Source organism: Juglans regia, chromosome 15 (assembly GCF_001411555.2).
Source record: "Juglans regia cultivar Chandler chromosome 15, Walnut 2.0, whole genome shotgun sequence".
Classification (NCBI taxonomy): Eukaryota; Viridiplantae; Streptophyta; class Magnoliopsida; order Fagales; family Juglandaceae; genus Juglans; species Juglans regia.
The window spans coordinates 17706681-17724207 of NC_049915.1; the positions used below are offsets into that span (position 1 = coordinate 17706681).

At 36.2% G+C, this 17527-nt stretch overlaps 1 protein-coding gene across 1 annotated transcript; it reads left to right on the forward strand.

The window, feature by feature from the left end:
* The first annotated feature begins 1120 nt into the window (after window positions 1-1120).
* Window positions 1121-16774, forward strand: LOC108993156 (putative 3,4-dihydroxy-2-butanone kinase). The gene is made up of 20 exons (XM_018967944.2): window positions 1121-1350; window positions 5125-5198; window positions 5288-5351; window positions 5832-5944; window positions 6048-6095; window positions 6438-6509; window positions 6603-6692; window positions 7632-7805; window positions 8083-8166; window positions 9033-9088; window positions 10281-10411; window positions 10485-10577; window positions 10889-10953; window positions 11282-11425; window positions 11524-11564; window positions 12033-12116; window positions 12214-12287; window positions 12358-12470; window positions 12549-12644; window positions 16311-16774. The coding sequence occupies exons 1-20, from the start codon at window positions 1311-1313 to the stop codon at window positions 16437-16439; spliced, it is 1785 nt and encodes a 594-aa protein (XP_018823489.1). The 5' UTR covers window positions 1121-1310; the 3' UTR covers window positions 16440-16774.
* The last annotated feature ends 753 nt before the right edge of the window (window positions 16775-17527 follow it).

Consider the following 17527-nt stretch of genomic DNA (forward strand, 5'->3'; position numbering starts at 1 on the left):
CAATCGCTATTCATTTTCACATCCTATATTTATAATATTTTTTTATAAGATGTGAAAATGTTTTTTATAGGATCTGTGGATGTTTTTAATAAGAATCAAGATGTGGAGTGTGGAATAGTGAATAGTAATTGATGTTAAAAATTTTTAAATTCTTCTCATCAGTCACTATTTTAATATATCTCACACTATTCTACTATATCTCACACTCCACATCTTATAAAAAAAGAAAAAAAAAGTTGTTAAATATAGAAAATATAGGTGAATAGAGGCTATATATAGCAAAATCCTTTTAAAAACTTGTAAATAAAATATTAATTTTTAATTAAAATAGAAGTCAACAAAATCTGAAAATAAGATTTTATTATGCAATCTAGAAATAAAAGTCTTACAAATCAAATATTATTATTTAAGTGATGTGGATGATATAATTTATTTTAAAATTATTTTTTAAATAGTGTGTTTAACATATGAACTTATGAACACAATTTTTCTTTTGATATATCATCAAAGTAAAAATACTTTCAACTTTTCTATTGATGTTTAGAGAGGAGAAATTTTCATAAATAGTACAATAATGTTTATGAATATTAATTAAAACGTTTATTTTAAAAAAAAATTATAAGATTTTGCGAAAGTGGTGGGACATGTATAGATGTACAAATCTTATAGAGAAGTTTTAAAACAATTTTTAGTTAATAATTTTAAAACAATTTTTTTAAATAAAAAAGAGAAGCATATTGGACAACATAAAAAAAAACAAAAAAAAAAAAAAACCATCGGTAGCTTGATCTGTCATTCAACGACGTTAGATTTTGAGAAAGGGTTGACCTCGTAATTTCACATTTGGAGGGTCAGTTGTCAAAATTAAAGTTGCGTTTTTAATAACGAAGTGATATTAGATATTTTATAAATAATAATAATAAAATAATAAATAATAAATAATAAAATATTATTCTCAACTCTACTGCCCAAACTAACCTAACGTAGTTGGTATGGTTTGGAAGTTATGAGTTTTAAGAAAAAGGTAATTGAAAAGTTCATTCACTTGACTCAAAACACTTTGAGCTGTAACTTTATCCATTACCAGAACAAGGACATTTCCGTAATTAATGGACAAGCGATGTTGGCTTGCTCGATCGGACAAGCAACCCCCATCTTCTCTCTCTCTCTGCCCCTTGACCTTCAAGCAACAAACCCGCACTGGCACCTGGTGCGTTTCCATGTGTGTGTGACGCAATCTCTCTCTCTCTCTTTCATTTCATGCGAAAAACAAACAGGTTTCGCTAGCTAGAGCTTGTCTCGTTGATGACATGGCTTCCCGAGGCAAGAAGCTCATCAACGATCCCAACGGTTCGCATTTTCACTCTCTCGCTTCTTTCTTCGCATTTTCTTTTCCTACATTTTTTAGGATTTTTGGTTTGCATAGTAAAATTCATGTGCGATTCTTGAGTTCCTTCTACCTGATCGGTTGCCGAGAAAACCGGCCGGGGGAACTAACAGGTACGAGAAGGGAAATGCGACCGTGCTGTTTTTCTTTCTTTTGGTTTTTTGATGATCAATTTAGTTCTTATTTATATTCCGGGAAATCTCTGACTTTTTGGCGTTATATCAATTGACTTAATAATTATTTTCATGCTCAGATTTCTTAGTTGATGCTCTGTATTTTAAGTGCGTTAGGCTGAAGGTGAATTTAGGTTCGTAATTATCTGTTTGTTTACCGAGAGAATTTTAAAAGATGCGAGTATTACGATTATTATTTTCGTGTGGTTTTCTTGGAAACTCTTGCTTACTTGCGTTTTCTGTGATGATTTATGAATAGTTTCCAGCTTCAATTCTATTATAACTGTCTGTCTTGGAGAGAAATCCACTTTGACTTACTGATGTCTGGTTGCCGAGAAAAGTTAGGACAATCTCGAATGCTATGTTTCATGTTGTTTTTGGGAACTTAAAAATGTTAAATGACAATTGGAGATAATTTCTTCTTGCCTGTTTGCTGAAACTGAACGGGGGCTTAAGGCCGAGATAAGGATCCCTTGTTCTTATTCACTAAAAAACCAATATCTGATATTTTGTTTACTTTGGGTACATTTAGTCCTCGGAATAGACCCCTAGAAAAAATGGAGAGTTAAGGCAGGTTCTGAGGTTAATCAAAGGCTAAAGAAAGAATAAGTCCCTTGGGAGGCAGACCAAGGCATTCAAATAAAAAATTTCTAAGGAGAATGGCAAATGTAAGTTAGACAGTTACTAGGAAGTGCTGTTTAAGGTTTAGTTTTTCCCTCTTGTACGAATGTTCCCTCCTGTACTCATTTGAGGGTTGAATAATTTTACAATGAAGTAAGACTTTTTAATCATAATGAATATTCACACTAGTAAATTCTAGCTCTAGTTAACTAACATGCAAGTGCTTTTTTTTTTTTATAAGTAAGAATCTTTATTGAATATTATGAAACTATGCAATGCCCAAGTACACAAAAAGTATACAAAGTGAGACACCTAATTACATTCTAGTGAACTGAAAAGAAGATAGAAACTCATGGACATTCCCACCCTTCAATACAATGGCAGAAAACCACTGGAAAAGAGAAAATACAAATAAATTCCAGATTTCCCCCACTGCACGTTCCCTATTGTTGAAACACCTATCATTCCTTTCCGACCATAAATACCACATTAAGCACAAAGGTATCATTCGCCACATTGCTGCTAGTTGAGTGTTATTATGCCTTCTATTCCAGCACGCTAGTAGTTCCACCACACTCTTAGGCATTACCCAACTCAGCCTGGCTCTGTTAAGATACCAGTCCATAACTCCCCAGCCACCTCACAATGTAAAAGTAAGTGGTCTATCGATTCTCCATTCCTTTTACACATATAGCACCACTCTGTGATCACCATACCCCGCTTCCTTAGATTATCTACCGTCAAAATCTTCCTGAGTGTAGCTGTCCAAATAAAAAACGCAACTTTGGATGGCACAAAAACCTTCCAAATGCTCTTCCACGGAAAGAATGTGGGCTGGTGGACTGTCAAAGCCTTATAAAAAGATTTAACAGTAAACTTTTTGCTCCCTGTGTGGATCCACAACATACGACCATCCCCATTGCCTCCTAACTTTGCTGAATATAGGTAGCTATAACAATCTTCCATCTCTTCAAGTTCCCAATCTTAAGCATTTCTAGTAAAAATGACATTCCAAGTTACCATCCCATTTACATGACACAACAATTCTGAAACTGTAGTTTGTTGATTTTCTACCAAGTTAAAAAAACAACTAGAAAAGCAGTGTAAAGAGGGCTCTCCCCACTCCAAGCATCGAACCAAAAACGAGTTCTTGCTCCATCATCTACCTCAAACTTAATATGTTTTTCAAAAGTGTTCCACCCCTTTCTAATAAATTTCCATGAGCTTACTCCATAAGACCCCCTACCCTCCTTAGAGCACCATCCCTCCCACACACTACCATACTTATGATCAATAACCTCTCTCCATAATGAGTTCTCTTCCAATTGATACCTCCACAACCACTTCTCTAGGAGTGCCTTATTAAAAGTACTAAAATTTCGCACCCCTAGCCCACCATTCGCAATTGGACAGCTCACCTTTTGCCAACTTACAAGATGAAATTTAATTTCCCCCCATGCCACCCCACAAGAACTCTCTAAAAAACTTTTCAATCTGGTTTGCCACACCCACCGGTAATGGGAAAAAAGAAGGATAGTAAGTGGGGAGGTTAGAAATGGTACTTTTGATAAGTGTTAATCTTTCCCCTTTTGATAGATATAGCCGCTTCCACCCCGATAGTCTTTTCTCAATCTTCTCTACCACCTCGTCCCAAATACTCTTTGCTTTGAATGATGCCCCTAGAGAAAGTCCAAGGTATTTCATAGGTAGAGAGGCAATTTTACAACCCAACAACTCTGCTAGAGAAGAAATATTACTCACGTCCCCCACCAGTACTAACTCCGACTTCCCCAAGTTCACCTTGAGTCCCGAAACAACTTCAAAGCACAACAGGACTGCCCTTAGAGCTTGAATCTGATCGTTAACAGTATCACAAAAGATGAGTGTATCATCTGCGAATAGTAAGTGAGAAATTGAGTTGACACCATTGCTATTGTTGCCCACCGAAAAACCAACAAGAAATCCCCCCCTACAACAACCTCCACCATGCGGCTCAAAGCCTCCATAACTATAACAAAAAGGAAAGGTGATAGCGGATCCCCTTGTTGCAAACCCCTCGAAATCTGAAAAAAACCACAAGATTTTCCATTGACTAAAACCGAAAACCGAGTGGTCGAAACACAATGTTTAACCCATTCGCACCACTTGTCCCCAAAGCCATATCTTCTAAGCATATAGAATAGAAATTCCCAACACACATGGTCATAAGCCTTTTCCATGTCTAGCTTGCAAAGAATCCCTGGAACTTCTCTTAATTGGCTGTCGAAACACTCGTTTGCTATCAAAACTGAATCCAAAATTTTCCAGCCCTGAACAAAAGCATTTTGGGGCTTGGAAATGAGTGTGTCCATCACCAAACTCATACGATTGGCTAATACCTTAGATATGATTTTGTAGATCCCACCTACCAAGCTAATATGATTTTGTAGATCCCACCAAACTCATGCAAGTGCTTCTTGACCTAAAAAGACTATTTAGATATAGTAGGAAAAGTACTGAAACATGAAAAAGAGTTTTCTTTTCATTTTTCCTTTCTATTTCATCTGTTTCTTCTTATGACTTTGGGATAAGGGTTAGTGTTGTTCTTTTTGACGTAACATTTAAGGGTTCTATTCTTATTCATTAGTGAGTCATGGTTCTCTTTACTAAAAAAAAGCACTGGTTCTCTTTGACTTTGCGCATGTCCTAAGGGACAAGAGATTGGGAAAGGAAGAAACTTATATTAACCTTCCTTTCCTAAGCAATACTCCCTTTCTGTCATTCTTTTGGAGGTATAGATTGAGTGTTAGGGAGTTTGTCTTTTCCCTTGTGCAAGAACATCACTATTTTAATATTTTGGGTCGTGCAAGTAAAGCAACGAATTACAATAAAAAGAGTAATGCGATATAGTATTTGCTAATTGGATCTTTGTTTTCTTGTTATTGTGGTTGCATACTGTTGCAGATGTTGTAACTGAGTTCATCGAGGGACTTGTGGAAACGTATCCTGGGCTGCAGTTCTTAGATGGTTTTCCTGAGGTGATTTTTTATCTCTAAGATTTTGTTAAGGAGCTTATGTACATAAAGTTAGTTTTATTATGACATTGTCCTCCTATATTAACACACAGGTGAAGGTTGTATTACGTGCTGATGTTTCTAGTTCAACATATGATAAAGTTGCAATTATATCAGGTTAGAGACCATGAAAAGTTTTTGCACAGTTTTCATTTTAGTTTCACCCATCATGCTCTTATTGTCTAAAGCAGCTACTATGATTAAAAAAAAAGTTGGAACGGTTTTTAAAACACAACTGTTAGCAGTGAGTTAATGTTATACTGAATTCTAATTATTTGCTATGAATTAATATTGAAAAGAGTGTTTTCTTCCTGCTTCTGTTTATTTGCATGAAACTGTTTCACAACCTCGGTAGTTCTTAATTACCCAAAAGGATAAATATGTGACTCGATGGTATGGATCATTGTGATTGACCTTTGGCCTTCACAATTCGTGGGAGATAATACTTGACAAATCTAATCCATGACTTCTAGTCCTCTTTTGTCTTTTGATGTAATACATTAAGCGATAGTTGTTCGTATGCTTACACCTGTTAGTTGCTGCAATTAAATTGGGCATCCTAGGAAGCCTTTTGTTACATTGATCTATCTCATACAGGAGGTGGAAGTGGTCATGAGCCTGCACAAGCTGGATTTGTGGGGGAGGGGATGTTGACAGCAGCTATTTGTGGGGATGTTTTTGCCTCTCCACCAGTTGATTCAATTCTTGCCGTATGATTTCGTTTATTCTTATTATTGGACATGCATATGCATCACCCTATCAATAATTGTAATCACTCTTAGATGACTCTGATCTAGCCTACTTTTACTGCAGGGCATCCGTGCTGTAACAGGTCCTATGGGATGTCTTCTAATTGTCACGGTACATTATTTTGAAACAAGTACTTACTTTTTATATATCATGGTTTATGATGGCGTCTTTGTTCTGGGTGTCTAATGGCTTATGTTGATTCTGGGAAACCCTAGACCAGTGAAAAAGATAGAAATAAAAAGGTGGTTTGAGTGAGAGATACAGAGAGAGAGAGAGAGAAGAAGCAATAACATCTTCATTATAGGGTGGCTGAAACCATGTTGGAAAGAGTGGTGAGCTTTGTGAATGGTCTATTATTACTTGAGTGTGGTTAACTGTATAAGGATGTTCTGATTATTGGAGTCATCTAGCTTTTGTACCTTGATTCGAGGCATTATAATCTGCTTTTGACAGAATTATACTGGTGATCGTTTGAATTTTGGTTTGGCTGCCGAGCAGGCAAAATCTGAAGGTTATAAAGTGGAGGTATGCTTTCATTTAAGTTTATATTCATAATCATCTTCTACATGGTTAGACCCAAAAGATATATATATTTTAACTGTTGTTGGCACCTTATAGACTGTAATTGTGGGGGATGATTGTGCTTTACCTCCACTTCGTGGCATAGTTGGACGAAGAGGATTGGCAGGGACTATTCTCGTTCATAAGGTCCTCTCTCTCTCTCTCTCTCTCTCTCTCTCTCCCCCCAAAACAAAACATGCACACTTGAAGAAGCTTAGTGGCATGTGCATTTGCATTTGCATCAACCTTGAACCGACTCCAGGCTCATTTTTCCCTTATCTGTGTCTCTCTTTTTATCCATCTTCCATCTTTCTTTATTCTTTATGCAGAACTTTTTGTATTATTAATTTTCTTCTTCCTTCGCCAATGACTTGTATGTTCTGTATTTGACATATGCATGAGAATTTATGCACTACATCAATGATTAAAAAGCAAGATTTTTTCTTGACCATGCAGTTAGAGCATGAGTTATAAGTCATCCATTGTATGAGGCAGTAAAAGATTGAAAAGAAAAATTACATTCTTGCATCTCAGTTTTCAACAATATCCTTCTTGTCTTCTTTTTTCCCCTTGTGACTCATGACTTGTTATATTTTTCTTTGATCGGTAAACAAATTTTTATTGATCAAAAGAGAGACAAAAATGCCCAAGTATACGGGACATGCATGAGCAAGTTCATGTCTAGTTTAGAGATACAAGGAAATCATGCAAAGACCTGCCATGAAAATCAATTACAATCGACCAATGAAATAAAAGGGTTGAAAAACAAAATTCTAAGCTCTTCCATTGATCTTTCTTGATCTTCAAAGCATCTTGTGTTCTGCTTCCTCCAAATGCACCACCATAGGCAAATAGGTAACATCTTCCATATGGATGCAATTTGAGAGTTGCCCCTAATACCTCTCCAAGAGGCTAAAAAATCACGTACCCTTTCCGGCATCACCCTCGCTAACCCCAATCACATACCCTTTCCAGCATCTTCCATATTGTTATATTAATTGAACAATATAATTTCCAGGTTATTCTTTTCTAATTTTTCATCTTACTAAATGTGTCACACAAATTCTTGCCCTTTGTGAAAGACAGGTGGCTGGAGCTGCTGCTGCTGCTGGCCTTTCCCTTGCTGATATTGCTGCCGAAGCAAAATGTGCATCAGAAATGGTTGGAACAATGGGTGTTGCTCTATCTGTTTGCACACTGCCTGGGCAGGTTACATCAGATCGTTTGGGTCCAGGGAAAATGGAACTTGGCCTTGGGATTGTATGTCATTTTCAGCCATCCCTTGTCTTTGAAATAAGAAATGCACTCCTTATTTATTTCAAGAATTTTAAATTTGTAGTATTTTTAATACGTAAGATAATTTGGAGTTCTTTGTCTTTTCTGAGCTTATCTGTAGTTGATTACTTTTGATCTATCCACTGGTTTTTACTTGCTGATATTATTTATCAATTGCGCAGTTATACTTTTACTTCTAGACTAATTAAATTCTTGTTCAACTTTTACGTATCAAGCATACTGAACATGCATTTCTGTACAGCATGGTGAACCTGGTGCTGCTGTGGCCGACATTCAACCTGTGGATGTGGTGGTTTCTCATGTTCTTAATCAAATACTCTCACTGGTATGTCAAAGTATTTTATGTTCAACTCTTGTTTTAATATATAGCATGCTCACCCTTACTGATTTTTTTTTTCCCTTAACAAAGACGCGTTCTAGGGTTCTATATATTTTTATGCCAACGATCCTAGAGCACTTAGGACTCGTTTATTTTCACAACTCTTCTCATCTAATCATTACAACTTTCCTAAATTTCCACACAAAATAAAATAAACAATTCAACATTTTCAAATCCCAAAACAAAAATAATATTAAAAATATGTATTCTGACAATATTTTATTCAACTTTTAACTTTTATCTCAACTCAACTCATCTCATCTCATCTGTGAAAACAAACGAGGCCTTAGTCATTCTAAGTTTGACTTTCTGGACAAAATCTTCAAAGCAATTTGCTGCATCCTTTTGATGCTATTTTTGCTCTTTTTGGACTGAATTGGAACATACCTGGTTCATTTTTGAGTTTCTTAACAGCATGGTTTTTACTTTAGAACTTGGTTGTTTTGGAGGCTGCATGCTTAGTGCTTATTATAGTGTTTAAGGGCAGAAAAATAATCATATATTTGATGTAGCTGGGCATTCAATTAGAGATATTAGAGGGAGGCACCTAGCCATTAATGCAACTTACTTATGTCAATCAATGAGAAAGAATTTATCCTGAAGATGTTATACTTTGCAGTAGCTTGTATATCTTTGCACCATGACTATATTTAAAATTTAAAAATCCCACACCATGTGTGATTAAGTTTACAGCATAAGGTTCTACTTATCAAAAAAAAAAGTTTACAGCATAAGGTTCTTTTTTTTCTCATTTCCAAAAATTTTATAGCTCAAGTTGATGACCATTAGTCTAAATTATATAATCTTTGCAGGAAACCAACTATGTTCCCATTACACGAGGCAATAGAGTTGTGCTCATGATCAATGGGTAGGTGCCAGGATCTGTGCTTTAGATCAGAATTCACCTTATCAAGTTATGGGATTGACTGTTATTTGTGCTCTTAGCATCATAGCAATCAACATTATATTAAATAGATACATGTTTTTGTGGATTGAGTTTCTAGTTTCTATCTTTATGGTTGCAAATTGATAAAAACTAAAGTGAACATCAAATCAGTAGTGCAACTCAAACCGGAATGTCAGACAGATTACATGTTTCTTAGACCTTCCTAAGGTTACAAGTTTGGACCAAGCTTTGATGCTTTGAACCACTGATGCTGGTTTAATTCCTCATTCTTCAAGATCTGTTTTCTACCTCTTAACTTTTTTTCTCATTATTTCTTCCTAAACACCCTTTACCTTTGAATTCTTGCTCGGAATTGTGTTTTTTTTTTTTTTTACTATTTATTGTCTTTCTTATAAACCCTTTTCCGTGAATTTCTAGATCTTTTTGCATTTTCTTTTAAGGTGCATCTCTTGTATGCTATCTACGTACTTGGGTAATGACCTTTTGTTCTTTAATAAAATCTACCTTATTTTATAAAGAAGGGGCCTACAATCAACTTCTTTTAGATTTTAATAAAAGTGAAGGTAACTGAACATTGGTGTTATTTGACAAATCTGACAACCTTTTATGATGTTTCTTTTTAACTCATTACACGTTTGATACTCCCAGCTGTTTCTGCCCCCACTACAATTTTTTTTTTGTTACTATCTTTAATTTCAAAATTACAAATCCTATGTTTTTCAATTGTCCAATCTGGATCAAATCTGTTCCTCTGCCACATTACAGAGTAAAATATATTAGATATTTGTGAACCTAATTATACAAGAATTATAAAAATCGATCTGAACTTGCTGCTCTTGGCCAATGTTTTCAAAGTTTCCTGGTTTTCTAAATCAAAAACTTCAATTTTGTGCTGAACGGTGACCAAGTAATGTAATTTTAGTTTTCTTCAATCATTTTATTTGTTTCTAATAGATATTTAGTATAGCTGCTCAGTTATTATCTTACATGTGCTTTTTGTTGTGCCATCAACTCTTTTTAGGATGTTATTCCAAAACATAAACTTTTCCTGACTTTAGTTTCTCTGTTTCCTTATGATGGTCAACAATTTATCTGAAGTTCCACTATCCTCATGGCACTCTTGTTTTTTATAAAATTGTCCTTTGAATTGCAGGTTAGGAGCCACCCCTATAATGGAATTAATGATTGCATCAGGAAAAGCAGTGCCAAAATTACAGCTTGAACATGGACTGGCTGTTGATAGAGTGTATACAGGGTCATTTATGACATCTCTTGATATGGCAGGTTTGTTTATGCTGATAAGAGCATCATGCCTAAACTAATATTATGGTTCTCCTCAGAATCGTGTTTTTTTCAGGTTTTTCAATATCCATCATGAAGGCAGATGAAACTATTTTGCAACGTCTGGATGCTCCAACTACGGCTGCATATTGGCCTGTTGGCGTTGATGGTCAGTGAATTGAACATTGCTTCCTTTTCTTAATTTCCCTAAATTTCCTTCTATATATGGGATTGTTTGAACATTGTTTGAGCATTCTGTCTAAACTAATAAGATGCTCCATAATGGCAAGCATAATATATATTGAACTAGTAATGAAAGTGGTTCCCATCATTAGTAAAAGTATTATCATCTTATTTATGTGTATACGAGTGTGTTGTGCGCGCGCGCGTATGTGCATATATTTATGCGTGCATGTATGTTGAGACAAGTTCTACGCTACCTTGACTTTTATTGAACTCGAGAATTGTCTTTACTGGCAGGTAATCATCCACCTACCAAGATTCCTGTTCCAATGCCACCGTCTCGTTCAACAAAGAGTGATGAGGTATGCTTATGAAATTTATTTGTTACCCCCATGGAAAATCAGATTAAGATGATTGTACTCTTTTAGACAAGTTCCCTACTCACTGTCTTTGACACTTTCGATAACATTTTTTATCTCTACAAACCTGGTTTGGTTGTCGTGAGTTTAATCTCTCACTGGTCTTCATTTCTGTCTTTGCTTTTTCTATCACATTCTGGAGCACAATTGCCATGCTTGTGATGCTCTGATTTACTTTATTTTCTATTTCTAAATTACTTATTTTTCCTTTTATGTTTTTCCTGTTTACACGTGTATTCTATTAAATCTGTCTGCTGATGCTTTTGATTAGGCATTAAGTCGACCACCGCAATTGAATCAACAAGGCCAGATTCTTGAGGTTGCTATTGAAGCAGCAGCACACGCAGTTGTCAATCTCAGGGAAAGTCTGAATGAATGGGATAGCAAAGTAGGTGATGGTGACTGTGGGTCAACAGTGAGTCATATCCTAGTAGCCCTATCATTATTTCCGATATATTGCTTGTGCATTATGTAGTATGTATCGTGCCGTGTCTAATTTATCTGCTTCTGCAGATGTATAGAGGTGCAACAGCAATTCTGGCGGACATTAAAAAGTAAGTTGTTCACTTTGACTAGATTTATAAGACAAAATCCACAGTTGCAATCTTATCATCGAGAAGATCACCGACATGATTGACATATTCAATGCACTTCCTTGTTAATGGTTCAAGAGGCTAGAAATATCAAACTTATTCATCCAAGATGCCATTAGATATGGTGGTAAAGTTTGTCATGTGGTTTGTCTTACCCTGAGCCTGCCTTTCTCCTCAGAGACCATTTTCATCTTCTTCAGCACCCAATAAAGGAAAAAAAGCAAAAAGGGTAAAAAAGAAAAAGAAAAAAGGAAGTGGATAAATGGAAGATGGTGAAGTATTGTATTTTCATTACGCACATCATCATAATGTTCAGAGGTTGCACATATTTGCAGTTACTGAGTTACATGTTAATTATTTTTCTCCCAGATTATGATCATTCCAAAATAAGCTAAATTCAGTGTATTAATTTCCATCTTCTGTTCCCAGTTACCCTCTGAATGATGCTGCAGAAACAGTGAACGAAATTGGATCATCTATTAGAAGAGTTATGGGAGGAACTAGTGGGATCCTGTATTTTCCTTTATCTGGATCTTTACTTGATTGACTTTGACAAATTGATTCATTCACATAAGTCTGAAAAATCATTTAATCTCTCATTTTGAAACAGATATACTATATTTTGCAAGGCTGCATATGCACAGTTGACAGCAAGCTCCCAGTCGGTTGTCACTGCAAAACAATGTGAGATAATCATCCCAATGTCATAATCTTCAGAGTTGCACATTCCCTCATTGAGTTTTTTTTAATTCAGGGGCTGAAGCACTTGAAGCTTCCATTGCAGCAGTCTGTAAATATGGGGGAGCTAGTGCTGGTTATCGCACATTGTTAGATGCCCTTATTCCAGCATCAGCAATACTTCAGGAGGTCATTACCAATGATCATTATCATCTGTTTCATAATCAGTGTGGCCTTAAGGACTAATATATTAAACTTTGCATACAGAGGTTAAATGCTGGGGATGATCCTTGCACTGCTTTTGTTCTCTCGTCTGAAGCAGCATTGGCTGGAGCTGAATCAACCAAGCACATGCAAGCACAGGTGATATTCTTATTGATTCTTTTCCTATTTCATTGGGATTAAGCCTCTTTATCTTGGCATTCTTTCTAATCAAAGGATATGAAAATAAGCAGCCTTTGAACGCATCTGCATGTTCCTTACATGACCCTCAATTAAGTTGGAAACAATTTCCATGAATACTGTAAGCAGTGGTGGATCTAGGGGGATGGGGACCACCACTCCCCCCCTCCCCTCCTTGACCCTTGACCCCTATTCAAAAATTATTTCTAGACCCCAAAAGATTAATAACTCCTTTAACTCCGAAAAATATTTATTAACCATATTTTGAAAAAAATCTAAAAATCTATATATTTTAAAATTTAGCCCCAAACCTTATAAAATAATTGGATTTTCTCAATATTTTGACCCAAAAGATTTTCAAAAACCTGTCAGGATGCAGCCTTGTGGTTAAAGGCAGGACTAAGATGAACTATAGACACAGATGTCTTCTGTTCAATTTTGCACTAGGACCTGAACTCGGCTCAATTTTTCCTTGCTTTCATTTTTTTTCTCTGATCTATCCATCCACAACTTAAAAGAGTAACATTGAATATATTGAGTTTTCAGCTATCTATAATATCTGATCTTTTCACTATCATAAACATGTACCATATATCCTTGAGTTGATGAATATATTGAAATTTTTTTTTGGTAACGTGACATGTGTTTATAATATTGTTTTATTATATATATATATATACACATGAAAACATACCTTTTCTTTTATCGTTAAACAAAGTTTTATTGATCATAAGAATAGGCAAAAACCTAGGTATAAGAAACATATACAAGAGCATCGCCTTAGCGTGCTAGTTCAGTCATACAAGAAAATCATGGAAACTCATTTCATTGAAATCAATCAATGAAGTAAAGTATTGAAAAACAATGTCCTAAGCTCTTCCATTGATTGTTCTCGATCTTCGAAGCTCTTGTCATTCCTTTCCTTTCAAATGCACCACCATAAGGATATTGGGACCATCTTCCATATTGTTGCAATATGAGAGTTACCCTGAAGGCCTCGCCAAGAAGCTAAGAGATCGATCATCCTTCTCAGCATCACCCAAGTTAGTCCCACCCGAGTGAAGAAGTCGTTCCGTAATGTCATGGCAATCTCACAATGAAGTAATAAATGATCAACTAACTCCCCACTCTTTTTGCACATACAACACCACTCCATGATAATAAATCGACATTTCCTTAAGTTGTCGAGTGTGAGTATCTTCCCCAATGAAGTTTTCCATACAAAGACGAGTTCCTTTAATGGTGCCCTTGTCTTCCAAATGCTCTTCCATGGGAATGAGTTGGTTGTATGTGTGTGCATGGCTTGATAGAAAGAGCGGACAGTGAACTTTCCTTTCTTAGAGTGATGCTAGAAAATCTTGTCATCAACTTCTCTCCTCATGCGGGTGGAATATATGAGATCATAAAACTCCGATATTGTGTTGACCTCCAAATCATGCGCATTTCTGAAAAAAGTGACATTCCATTTAGGAGCACCATTTGATGTGACCAACAGGTCCACAATCGAGGCTTCTTTCATTCTTGCTATGCCATAGACTTTTGAATAAGCTTCCTTGAGTGGCCCATCTCTACACCATATGTCGTGCCAAAATTTGATTTTGAGTCCATCACTCACCTCAAACCGGGTGTTTCTAAAGTGGGCATCCTATCCTCTTCTTATGTGCTTCCAAAGGCCCACCCCATATGGCCAGCTTACCTCATTTGAGCACAAACCTCCCCATGCTTCACTGTACTTCAAGTTTATGATGTTTTTCCACAAGGTCCCCCATTCTTGATGGTATTTCCACAGCCATTTGCCCAACAAAGCCTTGTTAAAAACCTATAAATTCCTTATACCCCAATCCTCCTGATATGGGGGAGCATACCCTAGCCCATTTTACCAAGTGAAACTTAAACTCATCATTTATCCCCTCCTTTTGATATAGGAAGTAAGTCGGCAAGTTGGATAGAGTACTTTTAATTAAAGTAACCCTACCACCAAAAGGTACATCCACTTCTAGTTAGCCAGTTTCCGCTCCATTTTCTCTAATACATCGTCCCAAATTTATTTTGATTTGAATGGTGCACCCAAGGGGATGTTATCGGTAAATGAGATATCTTACATCCCAAGATGAAAGCCAAGCTCTCCACATTAGCAACATCTCCCACGAAAACATACCTTACTTGGAAAAATAATTAAACATATGCAAAAAATAATTAAACATATGCACAAGATTGTGCTTACGCATTTTCTGTCCTTTTGGCAATACTTTCAAGATCCAAACTGTTAGATTCTTTTATTCTTCCTTTATTTAAATTAGAATCAAGCCATGTATTATAAAAGATTTACACTTTTGGGTGTTAAGGTTATCAATCACATGGACTCCTTGTAATGCCCCAATGGAAGGCTCAAATCACATGGTCTATACTCTAAAAGGACTAGTTAATGATACAATTGAAGCCCCATTGGAATCTTATAAAGAGCAAGAACTTCTTATTCCCAAGCAATGTGGGATCTCATACACCATCTATCCTTATCTTTATCATATGAGGTATCACAATCTCTCCCTCTTAAATTCTCAACATCATTGTCAGGGCATCCGTTGTAGGTGGTACGGCTCAAGTCCCACATTTCTGGTTGTGATAGTCTCTGATACCATTTGTAATGCCCCAATGGAAGGCTCAAGCCACATGATCTATACTCCAAAAGAACTAGTCAGTGATACAATTGGAGCTCCATTGGAATCTTATAAAGAGCAAGAACTTCTTATTCCTAAGCAATATGAGATCCCATACACCACCTACCCTTATCCTTATCATATGGGGTATCACTCCTACGTGGTTGTCATAATAGGCGCATATTGGTATAAGATGACTCAAGCATTAAAGCACTTGTCTTAACCTTAGACCTTCATGAGTGACATTCAGCTTAGTTGTATGCTATTGTGTTACTTGAGTTGTATGGGAGTCAGTGGCCTGGGCTTTTGGGACTGATTGTTACTACATGGTGCTTACCTGAGGTGACTCTTGATAGATAAACTAAAGTGAGCTTTATAAAGCCTGTGAGAATGAGATACACAATCACCAATGTAGTCCCTGACCATGATCCACATGCTACTACAGAACCAGGGTCCACATGTTTGTCCCTCCCGGATGCTACTTGTGCCTGTTGGCCCTTTTTTGTCATGGAGTTGATCAGTCTGTTGGTTATCTTATGTTCCCTGCAGTTCAATGTAGAGTCATGAGAACCAAAATAACTGTAGAAATGTTATGCAGGCTCGATATTCATGTACTTGGGACAACTTGTCTTACATATAATCATCTCCTGTGTGACTCAATGACCATGTTTCTAGGGGATGACACCAATGGTAAGGGCCTTGTTCTTAGGGGTATGCTCCCCAAGTCTAAGGTTCGAACCTTTAGGTATAAACAATTTTTGGGGCTGCGTCCTATTGATAAGAAGTCGATTTACTTTATCTATGTGGAGTTGCATTACATGGGTTTGGGGTTTACCTAGTGCACTACACTAGGTGACATGTTTTAGACCACATAATACTCATGCTACAAGAAATCCTTTATGTAGAAAGTATCCACATTCTTATGCATTGTATTCACCTTAATGGGGATCTGATGAGATAGATTTTGTAGGCTGGCCGTTCAACCTATGTATCTGGGGAGATCCTTGCATCAGTTCCAGATCCCGGAGCAATGGCTGCAGCTTCGTGGTACAGAGCAGCAGCTGTAGCCGTCATGGAGAAGTACAGGGCTTCTTCATGAACCAATGCATCTAGCTCCTCATGTAATTCCTTCTCCTTTTCAAGCAATTCCTGCTCCTTTTTTGCTGCGGAAGTTTTGCTCATGATTTTACGGTATTCGGAAGTTAGGCTCTCCGCTTATGCTTTTTGTGCATTGCATAAAGCCGAGAGAGCGAGTCAGACTCGTGCATCTCTCAACATTTTCTTTAGATAAAATGTAACTTTGATGAGTATTGGTAACTACAAGACAGAATAATCTGCATTGAAATCTGAGCATATGGGTGTAATTGAAATGGTTGAAAAATGTTGCTTTTTAATGGCCTATGTTAGATTGTTTTGTATGCATTAATTAACCCCTGAATCATGTCTTTTTCTTTTATGGTTGCTGATGATACTCAGGTCTAGGATGAATTATACTCTTCTTAATGCTTCTTCCTGTTTCAAAATATTAAGTTATGGGTTTTGGTCATATTTCAAACTTAAAACGACAGAAGTTGCTGCTCTACTGACTACTGTGAGCCTCTTTGGCGAGTGAAACGGAGTGGGCTGACATATTTGTGCGACTTTTAATTTTTGTTTTCAATTCAAAAATTGACAAAGGGTGTGACAATGTCAAGGGTGTTGTGTGATCTTCATCCTTTTTTTTTAATTTTTTTTTTTATTTCTTCAGTTTTAGTTTTAGCTTTGTTTTTTTACTTTTTCATTGATTTGTTTTTAAAAAATTATAATTTAAACGAATATTATGGTTGCATGTCCTAAGCTTGTGTATAATAACATTACACTTATTTTAACACTAACCATTAAGCAGAAAAAGTGTAGGAATTATGGTCAAGATAAAGTAAATTGATCAATCTTATAGTTTTCCTACAACTCTTACGTAAAAGGGAGGGTAGTTTTATAAAATTGAAAATTCATTTTTAATGAATTAGTACGATTAGTTTAAGCAATTCAAGAAACATACTTCATCATACTTAGATAATTTTTTTTTTTTTATAACTTTTTTGAAGAAAAATCTAATGGTTGATGGAAAATGCTGCCACATTTAGTCAATAAAGTGTGCAACTCTTGTGTAGACCTTTTATAAAAAAATGGGTCTCACAAAAAAAAAAA

Bases quoted from the DNA above. Each gene is read 5' to 3' on its own strand.
- LOC108993156 (XM_018967944.2), top strand. From the start codon at position 1,311: ATGGCTTCCCGAGGCAAGAAGCTCATCAACGATCCCAACG. The intron at 5,945-6,047 runs GTATGATTTCGT...CTTTTACTGCAG, and splicing joins CAGTTGATTCAATTCTTGCC to GGCATCCGTGCTGTAACAGG. The intron at 6,693-7,631 runs GTCCTCTCTCTC...TGTGAAAGACAG, and splicing joins GGACTATTCTCGTTCATAAG to GTGGCTGGAGCTGCTGCTGC.